Genomic DNA, 17432 nt, shown 5'->3' with positions numbered 1-17432 from the left:
TAAATAAATAAAGCAAGGTAATTGGTTTAACTGACATCAATTGTCAAGGATATATAACAAAAGGAATTGTGTGTAGTGGGCAACACATTTTTGTTGTAATTGTAATGAATCTTTAAGGCATCTGGAAGGGAACCCAAAATCCCATTGAAAGAATGAAAATATTTCCAAACTCATACGTAATAAATACATCTTACTTGTATTATGTAATTGCTTATGGTTACTGTAACCATTAATTATAATGCAGGAAGATTGTATAAATTGATAGCTCTGGAATGTCTATAAATTCTGACAGTGATGTGATTGGGTTTTTATTTTGTATAACTTGCTCCGGTGCGGGCCAGTTGTCCTCAGAAGCATATATATTAATGACGTTTAATATGCTGCGCTTTGTTTAATCCAATTGTCTTCTGGTAGTACTTCAACTTAATTATTTCCAAACATAATAAAGGTTCATAGTAATAAAGTAATACCTGTCGCTGTGTAACTTCGTATGGTTACGACTTTGTATCTTATATTCCTTTAGTTGAAGTCCAAACACCACTATATCTGTCACGTGATCTGTGTTCTCCTTCAACTTGCACATGCACACTGTGCCTCGGCCATCTTGGTGAGGTTGCGATTGTTGATGACAAACTTCTTCCACAATATTGAACCGATTTGGAGGAAACTCGAACGACCCCATGTTGGAACTGCCTCGAATAGAAATCGTATTAATTTTGTCTGTGGGTTCGTCGGATCCATGACATCCATAAGGTTCTGACGTCAGCTACGTCTGCACGTGCCGCCATCTTGGTGAGGTCCCGATTTTTGACCAGTCATTAGACTGCAATGCTACCATGTGACCCATGGGAGCCTTCATTTGAGCATGCACACGCGACGATGATAAAAAATTGTTTTTACGAAACAATTCCACAATAATGGACTAAAAAATATTGTAGAATCGCCTCTGCTCACTATGCTTTAATTTTGTCTCGAGCTGCAATGGTAACAGTGACATTATGATTGTTTATAATACTGTGAATAAATATGCAAGGTTTGAGGAGAAAGCCTTTCACTCCACCCGTCACATCCAGGAAGCTTAATTTGTTCATAGCTAATTTGACAGCACCGCTCTGCCATCTAGTGTGCTGCTGTTTTTTTCCCAAGACATTTAAATAATGAAGTCGCTCTTTTTTAATGTGGTTTTCCTTTTCTAGGTTCGTGCTCAAGAAGGATGAGTTTCAAGGCACAGATAAAAACTCGGTGGGTTATATTTTGTAATTTGATTGATAGACAGAATAACCATATAGAAGTGAACAATATTGACTTATGTTTCTTTTATTCCACATAAATCAAATGTCAATTTTTGACTCCAGCTATGGACTGTGACCCAGCTATGGGTCGCACTCTTGATCAAACTAATTTAATTGAACCAATAAAATCGATTAAACTACTTAAACAAAAGCTGTTTCAGCGTTGTTGTCTGTAATGCCTATTATTTTTATATGGGGGATGTTCTGCTAGATTAAATTACAAACATACACAGATAAATAAACAGGGGATTCATGTCAAATATGGGATTGTTTTTAAACAAAATAATGTTATGGATTACTACTTTAATTATGTAGAGTTCGGCTTTTTCAAATTGATTAATTTTATTATTAATAATAAAAGTTTTTTATTAATCATTATTTTTAAGTCATTCTCCCTGCAGCCTGTTAATTCACCTACCAGTCTGTTGCATCAGGTTGCTTGGTCTTTAATGAGGACTTCTGATGATTTCTCTTCCAGAAACGCTTTCGGGGCAACAGCACCGCCATTCATTGACTATTTGAAAGATATTTTACGACGGTATCCCGATGGCGGACAAATTTTGAAGGTGAGACGGTCGACGCGCACCTCTGTTCACACCATGTTCCCGTACTCCATCGCTCATACTTCAGTTATTGATAAATACTTTTAAGACAATGCTCAAACGGTTATGTTATCAATGGCTCACCTGTGATTTGTCGTGATTTGGTCATTAATGTGGGTATGGAGGGTGTGGTTCTGTTGAGCCCCCTGGACCCAATTTGTGGGACTAATCCAGTGAGACAACAGGGGAGGAAGGTGGCCACTTGATAACCCCAGTGAAACACTCAGTCGTTGTCGATGCTTGGTAGCCAACTCGGCCATTTGGAGCTGGTCTTAAGCGCAGGGACACTTGTGTGAAGTTGTTTGGCTCGGCTGGGCTTCAATTTTTTTTATGTCGGAATTACTTACCCAGGAGCTGATCCAAAATGCAGACGACGCCGAAGCCACGAAGGTCGTCTTCATCCACGATGAGAGGGGCTACGGAAACGAGAGCCTCTTCACCGCTGACTTGGGAAAATATCAAGGTAGGCGCGAAGAATTTGAAGGAAATGCTTCAAGTTTTTAAGAATCATCAGATTCAAAACAAACAAAAACCCTTCGATCCACCAGAGCAATACACATGTGACGAACTAAATTTAAAAAAAATAGATTTAAGAACCACAAGGTCACAGGAGCCATCAGGTTGAAGCGCGGCGTGACCCTCTTTTTCCTCTCTGCTTTGCGAAGGTCCCGCCCTGTACGCCTACAACGATGCTGCGTTCACCGACGACGACTGGAGCGGCATTCAGGCCGCGGGGAGAAGTGTCAAGCGCAAGGACCCGAACAAAGTCGGGAGGTTTGGAATCGGCTTCAACTCTGTTTACCACATCACAGGTAAACCCGCCCGGATTTGCACCAGATCCGCGTACTCTATTATTTTAATGTCGGAGCGGCTCATTGACTCTGTGCTTGCCGTTTGACTCTGTCCCCAGATGCCCCGTCCATACTGAGTTCGGGGCACCTCGCCCTGCTCGACCCCCAAGAGAAGCTCTTTGGAAGGGGAAATGGAGGAATTCAGTGGTCGTTGTCTGATACCGACGACCAGGAGACCCTCATGACCCTGGAAGATCAATTCAAGCCATTCCAAGATATCGTCTCCCTTATCAGCCGTCAGAAATGGCGAGACATCATCATGGAGGACCATCACTTCAATGGGACCCTTTTCAGATTTCCGTTGCGCGGCGAGATGTCGGAGATCTCGGAAAATCTGTACGACGGCGACAAAGTGGTCGAGCTCTTCGAGAGCTTCATCACCGACGCAGATTTAATTCCGCTGTTCCTCAAAAACGTGACATCGGTGTCCCTGATACACGTCAGGACCGACAGCTCAGTTGATGTCCGACTCGAAGTGACCAGCTCGTGCTCCGCAGGTGTCGTTCTGGAGTCGGGGAGTGACTCGATCGTCAAGAGCTCGACGGGCTTCAAAAACATAACCCTGACATCACAAGGGCGGAGAGAGACGAAGCAGTGGCTCGTGACGACATGTTGCATGAAGGAGGGCAACATAGCCGATTTGGATTCGCTCGCCGAGAAGTTAAGCTTCCTTCCGGAAGTTGACCTGGCATTTCCGTGTGGCCCGAACAGGGACTGCGCCGACAGCAGATTGAGTTGCTTTCTCCCACTTCCGAACAATGAATCCAACAAGACCGGACTTCCAGTTTATGTAAATGCGTGTTTTGGGCTTACAGACAACAGAAGACACATCAAGTGGCAAGAAGAAGACCAGAAATACGACGAGGCCGCCTTGTGGAATGAATTGCTCGTAAAAGAGGTGCTCCCACCGGCGTACCTCAGGATCCTCCAGGACGCTATCCAACTATCCAAAGACGCCGCACTCCCTGTCTCCTCTGTGTATGGTCTTTGGCCAGACATTGAGCAAGTTGAACATAAAGACAAATGGAATGCAGTTGCTTTGGATGTTCTGCAGCAACTCTTCAGAGGGAATTTCGCGGTACTGTCTCTTGCCGCGGACGAAAGAAGCTTTGTTCCTGCCCCGGAGGCCGTGCTGCCCTGTGATGAATCCATAAGCCCCGCAGTAGCGGCTGTCATTCAGCAGACCTTAGTTTCCTGCGGCGAAAATCTCGTATCTCTTCCGGAATATGTCGCAAGAGCAATCAGGGAGGCGTATCCCCATCCCGACACACTGAGACGGGTTACCCCAGCACTCCTCAGGGCAAGTCTCTGTGGAATGAGCGTGCACAACCTCTCGGCAGAGGATAAGGTCTCTCTTTTGGAGTACGTGCTGAGCGACGAAAAATACGGAGAACTCCGGGGTCTTCCCCTGCTTCCACTCAGTGACGGCACTTTCAGATCCTTCACAGACAGAGAGGAGGACGTTGCTTTCATTGACAGCGAAGAGTTTCCAAGGTAACTTCCCTTTTCTACATTGGTGGAAAAAGAAACACTATCTTTAAAAACTAGCATTTAAAAAAAAAAAACTGTGAAACAAAGGGTTATACACCATGCCTATTACCTACAGTCATTGCAGTTCAACACAATTGCAAGTCAACACATTATATTCTCAGCTTTTGTTTTCTATTCTTGGACATATTTAACGTCAAAAATACTCATTCTCCACCAGGGCTCTGCTGCCAGGTTGCCAAAACCTCTTCATTCCTGAAGATCTGAACATGTCTTGCTCTGTACATCTACAAGAGATAGCCAGAAGAAGTAAGAATGTTATTGTGTGTGATACGCAATTGTAATCATTTAGCACATTTTGCCCATACGCTTTTCATGACATTCACGTTTCCAATGGTCTCTTTTGCAGATTTGTTCCGGGTACTCCGCATTGGGGCACGCCAGGTCATGGAGTATGCAAAGAGGTATTTGCCTTTGGATTGGAAACAGGAAAATACAAGGCAAGTCACTTGGGAACGCGGAAACAACCTGCATCCACCAGCCGGGTGGCTCCAAGAATTCTGGAGATTTCTCCACCATCACTTCAGGGAGTTGAGTGGTTTCTCTGGAATGCCGTTAATACCCATCAGCCCCCCAGGGGATGTCGGTCAACCCATGTTGCTTGCGAGACTGCAACAGAACACAACTTTAATTTTTCAGAAAAGCAAACAGATTAGCCTGCCAGACCAAATTGCTAAATTGGTGACAAAAGTCGGTGGAACTGTTGTGAGGGGAGGAGAGTGGCTCAAACACGAAGACCTAGATTCTTACGTGCTACACCCTTCCCCGGGGAATGTCATGCAGGTTTTTGTGAATTTAGGTTCCCAGGATGTCGTCACTGCGACTCAGGCGATGTCTCACCAGGAACGGGAAGAACTGAAGAATTACCTTTCCAGCCTGGATCGCCTCTCAGGAAACGAGAAACACTTGCTCTTGCACTTGCCTTTGTTCCGGACCGTGAAGGGCTCATATGTAGCCGCTTTTTCCAAGCAGGCTGTGCTGTTTACTCCTGGTCTGACGGTGCCAACAGAACTCCCCATGCCCGATTCAGTCGTACGGTGTGCCACTGAGGCCGATCGCAGACTCCTAGGACTGCTCTGCGTCACCGTCTTGGATACGTCTCAAGCGGCCGATCTCCTGGTAGATTGCATCAAGAGCGCGTCTTTCAAGAAAGACGACATCGAGAAAACGATGTCGTGGGTTTTGGAGCACGGCAGTATCCTTTTCTCCCAGAATACCCCCCTGAAAAGAAAATGCACGGACTTGAACTTCATCGCAATGAACGGGGAGCTGAAAAAGACGGACAACTTTCTCGACCCTAGAGTCGAAACTTTCCGAGTTCTTTTTGAACCGGATTTCTTCCCCCCGGCCGTCTACACGCGGACGCCGCAGATGCTCAACAGCTTGACAGAACTCGGGCTGCTAAATAAAGAAGAAGCTGTCACCTCAAGCCACTTGTTGCACGCTGCCAAACAGATTGACAAATTGCATTTTCTCTCTCCAAATGAGGCCGTCAAGAGATTTCCGGCTCTTTTAAGACTGCTTGACGCAAATGATACGCCGTCCAAACTCTCGAAACAGCAGCTTGACAACCTCTTGGCTCTGAAGTGGGTGCCGTGTGTTGAACCTAGTACGCGGGGAAAACAACCCAGGGACATTTCTCAGAGAAGAGTGTTCTTCTGCCCACACGAAATAAGGCATTTGATGTATGAGGACATTGTTGGATATGTAATGCCACTGACAGGTGAGCTCAGTGAAAAACTAAGCGACAGACTTGGCCTCAAACACTTGCCCCCTCCTGACAAAGTGTTGGAGAACTTGTCAGTGTTGTCGTCCGTCGCACGGACACTCGATGAGCCGGACAGAGACGGGGATTTCAAGAGGAGGTTGCACAGCATTTACAAACACATGCAAGACCACAGCTCTGAATTCACGAAAGTGGCGACCAAGGACAGACGCTGGTTTTGGGCTCACAACCAGTTTGTTTCACCTCAGGATCTAGTTCTAAACTACCCCCCAAATCTAGACCTGAGCGCTTACATCGGGAAGGTGCCACAAGAATTCCTGACGTACAGTACGTTGCTACGGCAGTTTGGACTGAGGCAAAGCCTTTCCGAGGAAGAAATAGTTGGTATTCTTTATGCTATCAAAGAAACAATCGAGGGAAGGCAGTTGCCGGTTGCAAATTCCTCTGAGCTGAAGATTTCAATATCAATTCTGAACTGGGTGTGGAGAGAGAAGAAAGCAGTTACAGGTGATATCCCTGTGCCAGTCATTGCGGAAGGTGACCTTTCTACTCTACAGCCACTGTCAACAACAGTCTTCTGTGACATTTCGAAGGATGGCTTGGAGTCACTTAAGTATGGTCAGGAGGTGTTCTACGTCATCCACGAGGAGATGCCCAAAGCAACGGCGGAGTGGCTGAAAATCCCGCTGCTCAGCACGCGTATCCTTAGACCAGAGTTGGTGGGGATACAGCAGTGCGGCCAGTCCGAGCCAATAACAATGAGGATTAAGAACATTCTCAATGAGTACGATGAAGAAAACGACATATTTAAAGAGTTAATTCAAAATGCAGAGGATGCCAGGGCAAGTGTCTGTCGGTTCATGGTTGATTTCAGAGTGCACACAGATACCCCGGACAGTCTTTTTGACCCCGGAATGTCTCTTTGCCATGGACCCTGTCTTTGGACATATAATGACGAGCTATTCACAGAGGATGATTGGGGCAATATTCTCAGAGTAGGATCGGCCTCAAAGGAGAACATGGTGGAGAAAATCGGAAAATTTGGACTTGGATTTAATACCGTCTATCATGTAACGGATTGTCCTTCAATCCTCAGTGGTAACAGTCTCCTCATACTTGATCCAAATGTTACCCATTTGAAGAAGCACATCAGAGATAAAACAAATCCCGGAATCAAACTGGACCTCTCTCACCAGCCCCTCTTGCAGTGGTTCCCCGGTCAATTTAGACCGTATGAAAACGTCTTTGATTGTAGTTTCACCAGAGAGTGCTCTGCTAAACCCTACCGGGGCACTTTGATCAAATTACCTTTCCGAACACAAGAAGAGGCTTCCAAATCAGAACTATCCAAAAAGGTATACGATACACACAACATCATCACTTTTCAGCAGCACTTTGTGACCAATTCAAATACTCACCTGCTCTTTCTGAAAAACATCAACACTGTGTCTCTACAAAATATCAAAAACAATGCATCAACTCCGCCAAGAGATGACCAAATACAAACCGTAGTCACAGTCTCTAAAACCGCTGTGAGCACGTTGAAGATTCCAGACGAAACATATTTAATAAAGCAAACACGTGCTGTAAAAGGCTTGATGAGTTGTGATAAAAAATGCAATGACATCATTGACTGCCACAGAGCACACATCGTTGAGATAAAACAGGAAGAAGGCAGTGGATCGACTGTCCAGTTCTGGCTTTTATACAATTGCTTTGGAACACAAAGGTGCCTTCAAATGTTGCTTGAAGAAAATAAGCAAACCAAATTCTCCTTGCCTATCGGTGGGGTTGCTGTACCCCTTGACAAAGACCCTGAAACTGGAAAATGGATTACTTCTAAAACAGAGGTTGCTGGACAGGCGTTTTGCTTCCTTCCCCTCTCCATCCAAACTGGTCTCCCACTACATGTTAATGGGGCATTTGCTGTGACTTCAAATCGGAAAGGCCTGTGGTCAAGTGGAGTGAAGCATGACTGGAACAAAGCTCTTCTTCAAGATCCGGCACAAACGGCATATGTCACTGCACTCTTGGTCTTAAAGGCTATGTCTCAACACAAGCACTTGGAAGATTACTTATATTATACCTTTTGGCCTAATCGGGAGAAAGTGACTGAAACCTTCAAACCTTTGGTGGATGCATTTTACTCTGCCATTGCCTCTGATGCCCCAGAGCTATTTAGTAATGGCAAGCACTGGTGTTGCATAAAAAAAGCCATATTCTTGCATGAAAGCATTGAAGAGGACAAAAAAATCAGTGCACTTGCGATGGAGGTGTGTGAAAATCATGTGAAAGGACCCAACCGTGTTATCCCTCTTCCATTGTGGCTAAGAAATAGCTTGAGGAAGGCCGGCTTTGAAGCAGTCCTACAGAGCAGGACATGGGACTGGGAGGAATTCTACCGAGAAGTAGTCATAAACAACATTACAACCATGGACCCTAAGAGTAGAAATGCTCTTGTACTGCATGCTATTGACCTGAACATCAATGCAATTGACAAGTTACTGATGTGCCATCCATGCATCCCCACGCAGGGGGGACAGCTCCAGTACATCAAAAAACTTGTGAATCCTGCTGGAAAGGTAGCCCGTCTTTTTGAACAAACAGAAGGTCGCTTGCTTGAGGGAACCAGCAATGACTATTGCACCCCGAAAAGGATTCAACGCTTGTTGGAACTTGGAATGTTGAATGACCATCTTCCATTAGAAGAGATCACTGAGAGAGTTGGTAAAATTGCCTGTCTTTGGAGTGAAGACAAAACGAAAGCATATACACATTTGAAATGCATTCTTGCCCTTTTGAGGAGTCCCCAACACGATAAACACTCGAAACACTGGAAATCACTGAGGAAGACTGCATTTCTTCCAGCGTCCCCTCCACTCAGTAATCAGAAGGACCAAATGGTGACACTTAGGAAGCCAACTGATGTCTTCAATGAAAAATGCCGTCACCTTGTAAACATGACGCAGCCTGTGATGGATCATTCTAACTTGGAAATACACAGCGCTGATCCAGTCCTGCAAATTTTGGGAGTTTGTGAAAATCCAACACCCGAGATGGTTCTTCAGCAGTTGGAAGAAGCAAGTAAGCAATCTCAGTTGTACAGCCAAACGGTGCTGCACAAAATAGCTAACGAGTGCTACACATTTCTGGATCAACGGCTCCACGATTGTAAGGATACCAGAATCATTTCGGAGAGGGCACATTCATTTCCGTTCATTCTTGTTGGTAACAAGTTTGTACATGTAAAATATGTCGCAGAATACGAGGAATTTGAAGCAAAGCCATACCTCCATGTACTTCCAATGGTCTTCACTTCTTTCAGGAGGCTCTGGGAATGTGTTGGTCTTGAAAAAAAATTCACGGTCAGTCAATTTCTAACAACGCTCCAAAAATTGCATGATCTCCATGGAACACGACCCCTCCCTAAGCCTGACCTGACAATCTTCCTTGCGGTGTTGTTAAGGGGTATATACGAGACCAAAGAGAAAATACCTTGTTGCGTGATACCTAACCAACATTGTGTTTTGCAACCTGCGACAGAGCTTTACTTCAATGACAGTCCCTGGATGCAACTCGATTCAGGGGTGACTTTGTGCCATGATGATATCACACGAAAAATGGCACGTCACTTTGGAATAAAGACAACCAAGCATCAAACCCTTGAAAATCATCTGGTTGAAAATATCTCACCGTTTGAGTTTGAGTTCAAACAACACGAGAAGCTGACGGTTAGAATTAAAAACATCATTGCAGCCTATCCGTCAAAGAAAGACATCCTCAAAGAGCTGCTCCAAAATGCAGACGATGCAGGGGCGACGGAAATTCATCTTGTCTGGGACCAAAGGCGTCACGGCACAAAAAAAACATTCGGGGATAAATGGAACCAGCTGCAGGGTCCCGCATTGTGCGTGTACAACAACAAGGTGTTTTCTGACGCAGACCTGAACGGCATCCAGCAGCTTGGAGAAGGCGGAAAGCACAGCACTCCGGGGAAAACAGGAAAATACGGAATTGGATTCAACTCAGTGTACCATCTCACGGACTGCCCTTCAATCCTGACCGGAGATAAGTTGCTCTGCATTTCTGATCCCAATCAAAAGTACATTGAATGTACATCGAAAACGAAAATCAGCGGACGGGGTTACAACTTCGCTGATGTTTTGAAGGAGATGTACAAGGACGTCTACGAGTCATTTCTTCCAGAGGATTTTAAACTCGAGGAGGGAACGATGTTCAGATTGCCCCTGCGAACTGCCACAATGGCAGAAAGTTCAAAAATATCAGACCAGGCAGTAACGGACCGTGACATCAGTGAATTGTTCTCAGCTCTTCGTGATGACCCAGAAGGATTGATTATATTCCTGAAACACATACAAAAAATACAACTTCATGAAATTGGCCAGCCCTCTGGGGCTCTGCAAAATGTGTTCACGGTCGTGAAAAATCTCCCAGAGACGAGCATCCAAGAAAAACTGTCTTTTGAGAAGCATCGACAAGATGCACTGCAGCCAGACCCTTCACACATCACGCCGCGCAAGATAATATACAAAGTAAAAATTGCAACCTCAGACAACATAGAGAGCGCGTGGATCATTGCTCAGCAGTTTGGCATATTTAATAACATTGACAGAAGAAGAATCAAAGAAGAACAAGGAAATGGGTTAGACAAGCTTCCCCAAGCCGCCTTGGCTGCCTGTGTGAGCTGTAAGCCTGCTCCAAGAGGGGAGCAGTACAAAGGCGGAGTCTTCTGCACACTCCCACTGCCGGGCAAGACGGGACTTCCAATCCATGTCGACGGAAACTTTGAAGTAGACTCGTCCAGGAGGGACCTGTGGAAAGAGGACGGCCTGAGTCTGAAACGTAACTGGAACGGAGCTTTGAAACAGAACGTCATAGCTCCACTATATGCAGACCTTCTCCATTACATCCACCGCGGCGTTGCAAACATCAAAACTTCTTCTGAGTTGAAAGTTACATCGCTCGATTCGTCCTACCTATGTTTCTTCCCTGTTGTCACGAACGATGTTCCTCCGGACTGGCAGGAAATGATACATGAGGTGTACCGATCAATAAGAGACAGAGACCTTGATGTCATTCCGGTGTTGAAGAGCAAAATAGGAAAAACTAAAAGGCATGGAGCTATTTTACTCTCGGAGTACGCAATTGAATGGTGTAATGTCAGAGAGACAGAAGTGCTCCACAGGCCTTACCTGATAGACCCCAGTAGTGAAAACTTGAACGACATTTTGCAGTCTCTCGGGATGAGACTGGTCCCTTTTTCGGCGAGGATGGTAGACATTTGGAGGCATTTCCATACTGAAGGAGTTGACCTAAAAACGGTCAGCCCTTCAACCGTGGGGAATTTCCTCAGGGAAAAGCCGCTCAATGACCCAAGCAAAACGGAGACCGAGTTGCCGTTGCCCATCGACCAAACCTTGATTAAAAATGAAGCAACCTGCTCCAAGCTTCTGAGTTTCTGCTTGAAAGATGTTGAAAACGACAAATCCTGTTCAATTCAAGGGCTTCCACTTCTGCTCACAAATGATAAAGTTTTGAGGGTGTTTGATGCCAGCAGTCCCAAACTGATCACAAGATATAACGGTGTTTTTTTGGGGTATGATGAGGACTTTGCACATTACTCCACCAACTCAAAGCACATGGAGGTCCTGCAAGATTTCGTCAAGGATTTGACAATTCCCGATGCAGTGAAGTATTTGAAACCCATCCTTCTCAGCCTCCTGGAGAATTGTGAAGTGGATCCGCTCTGTTCTCTTCACGTACGGAACGAGGCGACGGGGATGTGGCTGAAGGATGTTTGGAAGTTTTTGACCAGCCAAATAAGTTCCCCAGAGTCTGACAAGCAGTGCATGACGTTGAGTACAGTTAAGGAGCTCTTCCATGACTGTTGCATGTTGCCTGTTGTGTGCCCGAGGTCAAACAACAAACATTTCCTGCGAGCAATGAAAGACATGCCAAGCGTTATCCATTTGAGCTCAAAGGAGGATATATCCAGCATACTATTTAAACTTGGAACCATGAAGCTTGACACGTTATTCTTCCTTGAGATGGGCCATCAGGTACACGCACTTCTAAACCCCGAGCTCATGCACCCAAGTGACCAAGGCGCCGTGATGGACCAGCTCTTCAAACTCAATCATTTAGAGTTTGGCAAACTCTCTCAGGGCGAGTTGAATGAGCTTCAGGTCTTCCTTCAGTCTGGCGTTTCCAAATCGGAGAGGAAGGAGGAGTACACGAGGAAGCTCAAATCTTTGCCATTGTTTGAAACGGTACACGGAGAGCGAGTGAGGATTGACGGGCCGAGCAACGTGTTTATCCTCCACACAAATTCCATCGCAGAATTTCCAGATTTATTCAAACTCCATACAAGCGACGGCATTTTCCTCAGCCACAGTCTCCAGAACCAGTGTCTCTCAGAAATCTTGAAGGTTGGAATTCTATCTGATGTGGAGTATTTTCTGAAGTTCATTCTGCCTGCCATGCACAGGATGACAGAGAGACAGATTATTGGCGCCATCAAAATGTTGTTATCACTACAGTATTGTTTACATGAGTCCAAGCATCAGGAGATTGTTTCACTTTTGAAGAATGTGAAGCTGATTCGCAGTGCCAACGGACATTTTGAGATGGCATCGTACTACTTCGATGAAAATGTGCCGTTATACAAGATGATGCTGCCTGAAGAGAAATTTGTGCCTCAGCGATTTTGGAACGAGTTGGGTGACGCATTAAACATTAAGTCGAAAGCAAAAGATCTGCTTATTAAACTGGGAATGAAGCATGCTGTATCAGTAAAGGAGGTCATACATTTTGCACATCAAATAGAATCGCAGTCCAATGTGATTGGTGATATCATAGACTTGAAACGGAAGTCATCCATGCTTTTGAAAACCGCTATGACCATGGCAAAAGATGACGATAAACAAAGGCTGTTGGTGAACTTGGCTGACATCAAATTCATCTCACCGGTGGAAATTCGAAAGGACTTGTGTGACTATCACAGGCCCTTCGTGGTTGGGAGGACGACCGTGGCACTGAGAGGATCTTTGATTGAAAGTGAACCTCATCACCAAGACTTGATTTGGACTTCGATACCAATAATAGCGTTGCCCTATTGCAGTTCACAGAAACTAAAAGAAAAGATCCGAGACGCAGGGGCATTTGAAAAGCCTCCTGACCAGGGCGTCACCAGAAACATCAGCAACATTTGTCAGTTGCCCTGTCAGACCGAAGATTTGATCAACACCCGGGCCACGGTGTTTCGACATTGCTATGCCCACTTGCAAACGGATGCGTTTGAAGGTGATGCATTGGCTGGCCTTCCTATTGTGTTGGTTGAAAACGATGCAAAATTGGTGAAGGCTGAAGAGGCATCTCTTGGACTCCCCGATGACCATGACTTCAGGCCTTATTTGTACAAAATTCCTCGAAAGGATATGAGGTACTCGGAGTTCTTCCTGAGAATTGGTGTAAGCGAGGTACCAACCGTACAGCAGTACTGCCAGGCTCTCACGGCAGTTCATTGCGATTCCTGTGATAAAAGCACGTTGAATGCAAATCAAATGCAAACTGTCAGGCGAGCGGTGCAGAAGTTATTTAGTCTCATCGACGCACAGGAAAATCTATCAGCCATTAACATTTGTGGCGTTTTGTACCTTCCTTCAAGAGACGGCAGGTTATACCCCTCAAATACACTCTATTTTAATGACACAGTGTTTCAGGCAAGCAGATTAGAAACAGCACTGGAGGGTACGGTGTTACTGCTTGAGAAACTCAATGCATGCTATTTGGTCAATGATAAGTATGCGCATCTTCAACAGTTGAGGAAGCTTCCTCAAGATTTTCGGCCCAAAATGCTTTCTCAGTCCACCGAGGAGACGCTGGTGGATTCTCAAATTCAAATCTGTGACTACGGAACCGACTGTGAATTCAGTGGGTGGTTTGGCAAACATTTGTCCTCGCCCGCCTTCAGACACGGACTCATCTGTCTCATCAGGCAGAAGTCTGAGGGCAAGACAACACAGGAAGACGCCGCCGACATGTGCGAGAAGGCGTTTGGCAGCATTCAGATCGTCTGCTGCAAGAGGCTCGAAACAGTGCTGTGCTTCGAACAACAGCCGCTCAATCAAACGGGTGCGGAAACCGAGGTTTATGTCAGGGAAGAACACCGCTGTTGCACCTTTTATTTACAACACAACGACGACATGACTGCTAAGGTGATAAATGAAATCATCCTGACTCTGACTAAAGAGATAAATGCCCTTTTAGGCAATACATTCCCTTCATCTTATCTCACGGTCCTCGGGCAACTTCTTATGTGCGACAACATAGAGGAGGTCTCTAAAACACTGGCTAAAAATGAAATTCATGACAGCGCAGAAATGGAGAACTCCCTTCTCTATCCACCGCAGCCTGGGTCTGCTATCCCTGAAGAATGGCTGGATTCCATGGATATGAATTTCCTAAATAACTATGAAGAAGGTGAATATATTGGCTATAGTAGTAATGACACCTATACCTATGCAATTATTGTTGAGCGACTGCCTGGGCCTCCCGGGTCATTCTCGTGCAGGTACAAAGTACAGACCGGACCAGAAGAGTTAATTGAAGTTAGTTCCATTGAGTGCCATCAGTTCAAACGAGAAAAAAACACACGCAACACGCACAAATATGCAACACATCCCATGAGGCCCACGGCACTAGTGGCCATAGCAGCAAATGCATCAGGTGGAAGTTCTTCATCGACGAGGACCGCCCCAGCGTCCCTCGAAGAAGCGAAAAAGGAAATCGACCGATGTTTGGCTGAGGTGTGGCATCTACCTGAGGACGAGCGACACAAAGCCATCAAACGACTGTTCCTGAGGTGGCACCCCGACAAAAACCCAGACTGCCAACAGCTTGCCACGGAGGCTTTCAAGTACTTGAAGAACAGGATTGAGGAGCTAACAAATGGCAAGACTGAAGACTTCTCGCCACGGTGGAATTGGAATTTCAGGGACTTCTACGACACATGGGACCAGGAGGCCAGGCGCCACCGACGGGGGAGAGAGCGATTCAATAGGCGCCACAATTCCTACGGATACAACTTCTGGACGCATCATCAAAATATCCCCCGGCCAAACACGCGGGAGGCCCAGCGGTGGTTGCGACAGGCTCGGTGTGATCTGGCCGCGGCCTCCAAAGACACTGCTAATGGCAACACAGAATGGTGCCTGTTCAAGGTCCACCAGGCGGTGGAAAAGGCCCTCATAGCTGCAGAGTTCAAAAGAAACGGGAAACACCCGGATAATAGCGCCATATCCGCCATGGCTGGAAGTGCTGCTCACTACAGCCCTCAATTAAGCAGTTTGCCCGAAAGAGTGGAAAGACTTAAGAGGCTTGGAGTGGACGCTAAAAAGACCCAATATCCAAATTTTCATCCGTCTCCGCACATCCCCAATGGCCGGTTCAGATCAGAAGATGAGTTACCGGCAACTGGCATGGCGTCGGAGCTTGTGAGAATCATCGAGTTGTATGTTAATTGAAAAGTCGGTACCCGAGGATATTGGAGGACGAGGATATTTAAACGGGCTTGAGTTTTAGAAATGAACTGGAAACGGTAACATGAGACCAATGTAGCAGACGTTGACGCGAACAGAATTTGAAATCGGAAGTGTTGATTTGGAAAGAGTATTAGTCAATGGCGTCGGAAATTATTTGCCCTTTTTCTTATGACTTTCTTTAAAATCAAATCTCACACAATTACGTTCATTTGTAGTTTATATGTCAGTGTCTATAAATCATGTTTTCTTTTTTCTATGAAAGCGACTTGTAATAAAATCAATTATGTTATGACCCCCCCCAAAAAAATCGTTAGGCCTGTCTTCTAACAATACAAATGAGCTGTGCTTGCGTCTATAAAATATTTAGTCATGTTATAGTGGGTCTTCCTTATTTTTTTATGGTGGTTATGAAAAAGACAGATCCAATCTCTACTTTAATCTTCGAGGTGCACTGATTCAGAATGTTCGATCTCATTCCTTATTATGGATTATGGTTATGTTGTGTCCTTTTAATGTCATATTTTCAGTTATAAAAATCAAAAGGTATTTTTTTTGTTGTACAGCTGCCACTGAATGTGAAATTAATCCCGTAGGAGAAACTTCAGTGAATGCAATTATGCACTATGTGATGTTTTGCTATGTTGATGGAAATGATATACTGTATTTCAGATTCTGCTTTTGAACGGTTATGCAAAAACATTGTTGTGACAGTTAAATCAGTAAAAACCTAATGTCTGGAATTAGTTTGGAAAATGTTTAAACCTTTTCTTTTTAATAATCACAATTCATTGAAAGAGTATAATATAGTTGAATTCCTTTTTAGTTTATATACTCAATTTCAAAGTTTAATTTTTTTCTTATATTTCTCTTCATAGGCACTTGCCAAACTTTTTTTATTAAAAAAAACCCCAAAAAACTATTCACTGACTTTCTTAATCAATGGGATTCAATAAATGAGTATAAATGAAACATTCTTGTCTTATTTTCCACTTGGCAATATCTTCCAAACCCATCTGACTTCACTTTGCACTAACATAGAATATTGCCTCTTTGAAGTAGAGCTCATTGGGATACATTTATTATCAATACATGGACTACACAAATATGAATAATCTACTTTGTAAAAATACTGTTGGTGAGAAAATACGCAAATAATTTGCCTACATTTTGAGAATACAATCGCAGTATACTGCATGTGCTCAGTCAAGTATTGCCTCATACACAGAGGAGATTAATTTAAGACAAACATTTCAAGTTAAAAGTATTTTTTTTTTTTATTAATTAAGAAATTATGTTATGAAAATAATGACAACTAACCATCAATCAGACAAATGCATCTTTCCATATCTTGACGAGGAGGTTCCGGAGGACTCAAAAGATCAACGGAAAGGAACAGTCTTCTTTGTGTCCTGCGTGTGCTTTTAATCTTCCCGGGAAGTAGCCTGTTCCCGATGTTCATACTATACAAAACATAAAGAAGCTCTTTTCCCATCGTTTCCGTCCACGAGAAACAGTTCTGAATTCGTAGTGAGTTTGTTAAGGGGTTTATATCAACTTGATTCAGTCTTTGTTATTATGCATTTTGAGGAACCCACCAGAAGTGTCCACCTTCTTAATAACTTACACAAAACCTGTACATACTTACAGCAGGCTTGCTGCCTGTTTTCAAAGTGGTTTGCACATAGAAAATATGAATAACAACAAAAGAAACTTAGTACAAGTGATATTTTACAGATACAACGTGATAGGATGAGATAAGGAGATTAAAGTGTTTTTGCAAAGCACATTAAATATCTGCCTCATACAGTACATGCAAATTAAGACATGGAAAAAAAATATAAAAACACAAC

At 44.4% G+C, this 17432-nt stretch overlaps 1 protein-coding gene across 1 annotated transcript; it reads left to right on the top strand.

The window, feature by feature from the left end:
- Positions 1–1203: 1203 nt before the first annotated feature.
- On the top strand, positions 1204–16502 carry sacs2 (sacsin molecular chaperone 2). The gene is made up of 7 exons (XM_080018879.1): positions 1204–1242; positions 1771–1858; positions 2246–2357; positions 2560–2706; positions 2805–4239; positions 4454–4542; positions 4643–16502. Exons 1-7 carry the CDS (start codon positions 1214–1216, stop codon positions 15562–15564), a joined length of 12822 nt encoding a protein of 4273 aa, XP_079875005.1. The 5' UTR covers positions 1204–1213; the 3' UTR covers positions 15565–16502.
- Positions 16503–17432: the final 930 nt, after the last annotated feature.

The sequence above is a fragment of the Zeus faber genome (genome assembly GCF_960531495.2).
Source record: "Zeus faber genome assembly, chromosome: 18".
Classification (NCBI taxonomy): domain Eukaryota; kingdom Metazoa; phylum Chordata; class Actinopteri; order Zeiformes; family Zeidae; genus Zeus; species Zeus faber.
This window is presented reverse-complemented; position numbering and strand designations above follow the sequence as displayed.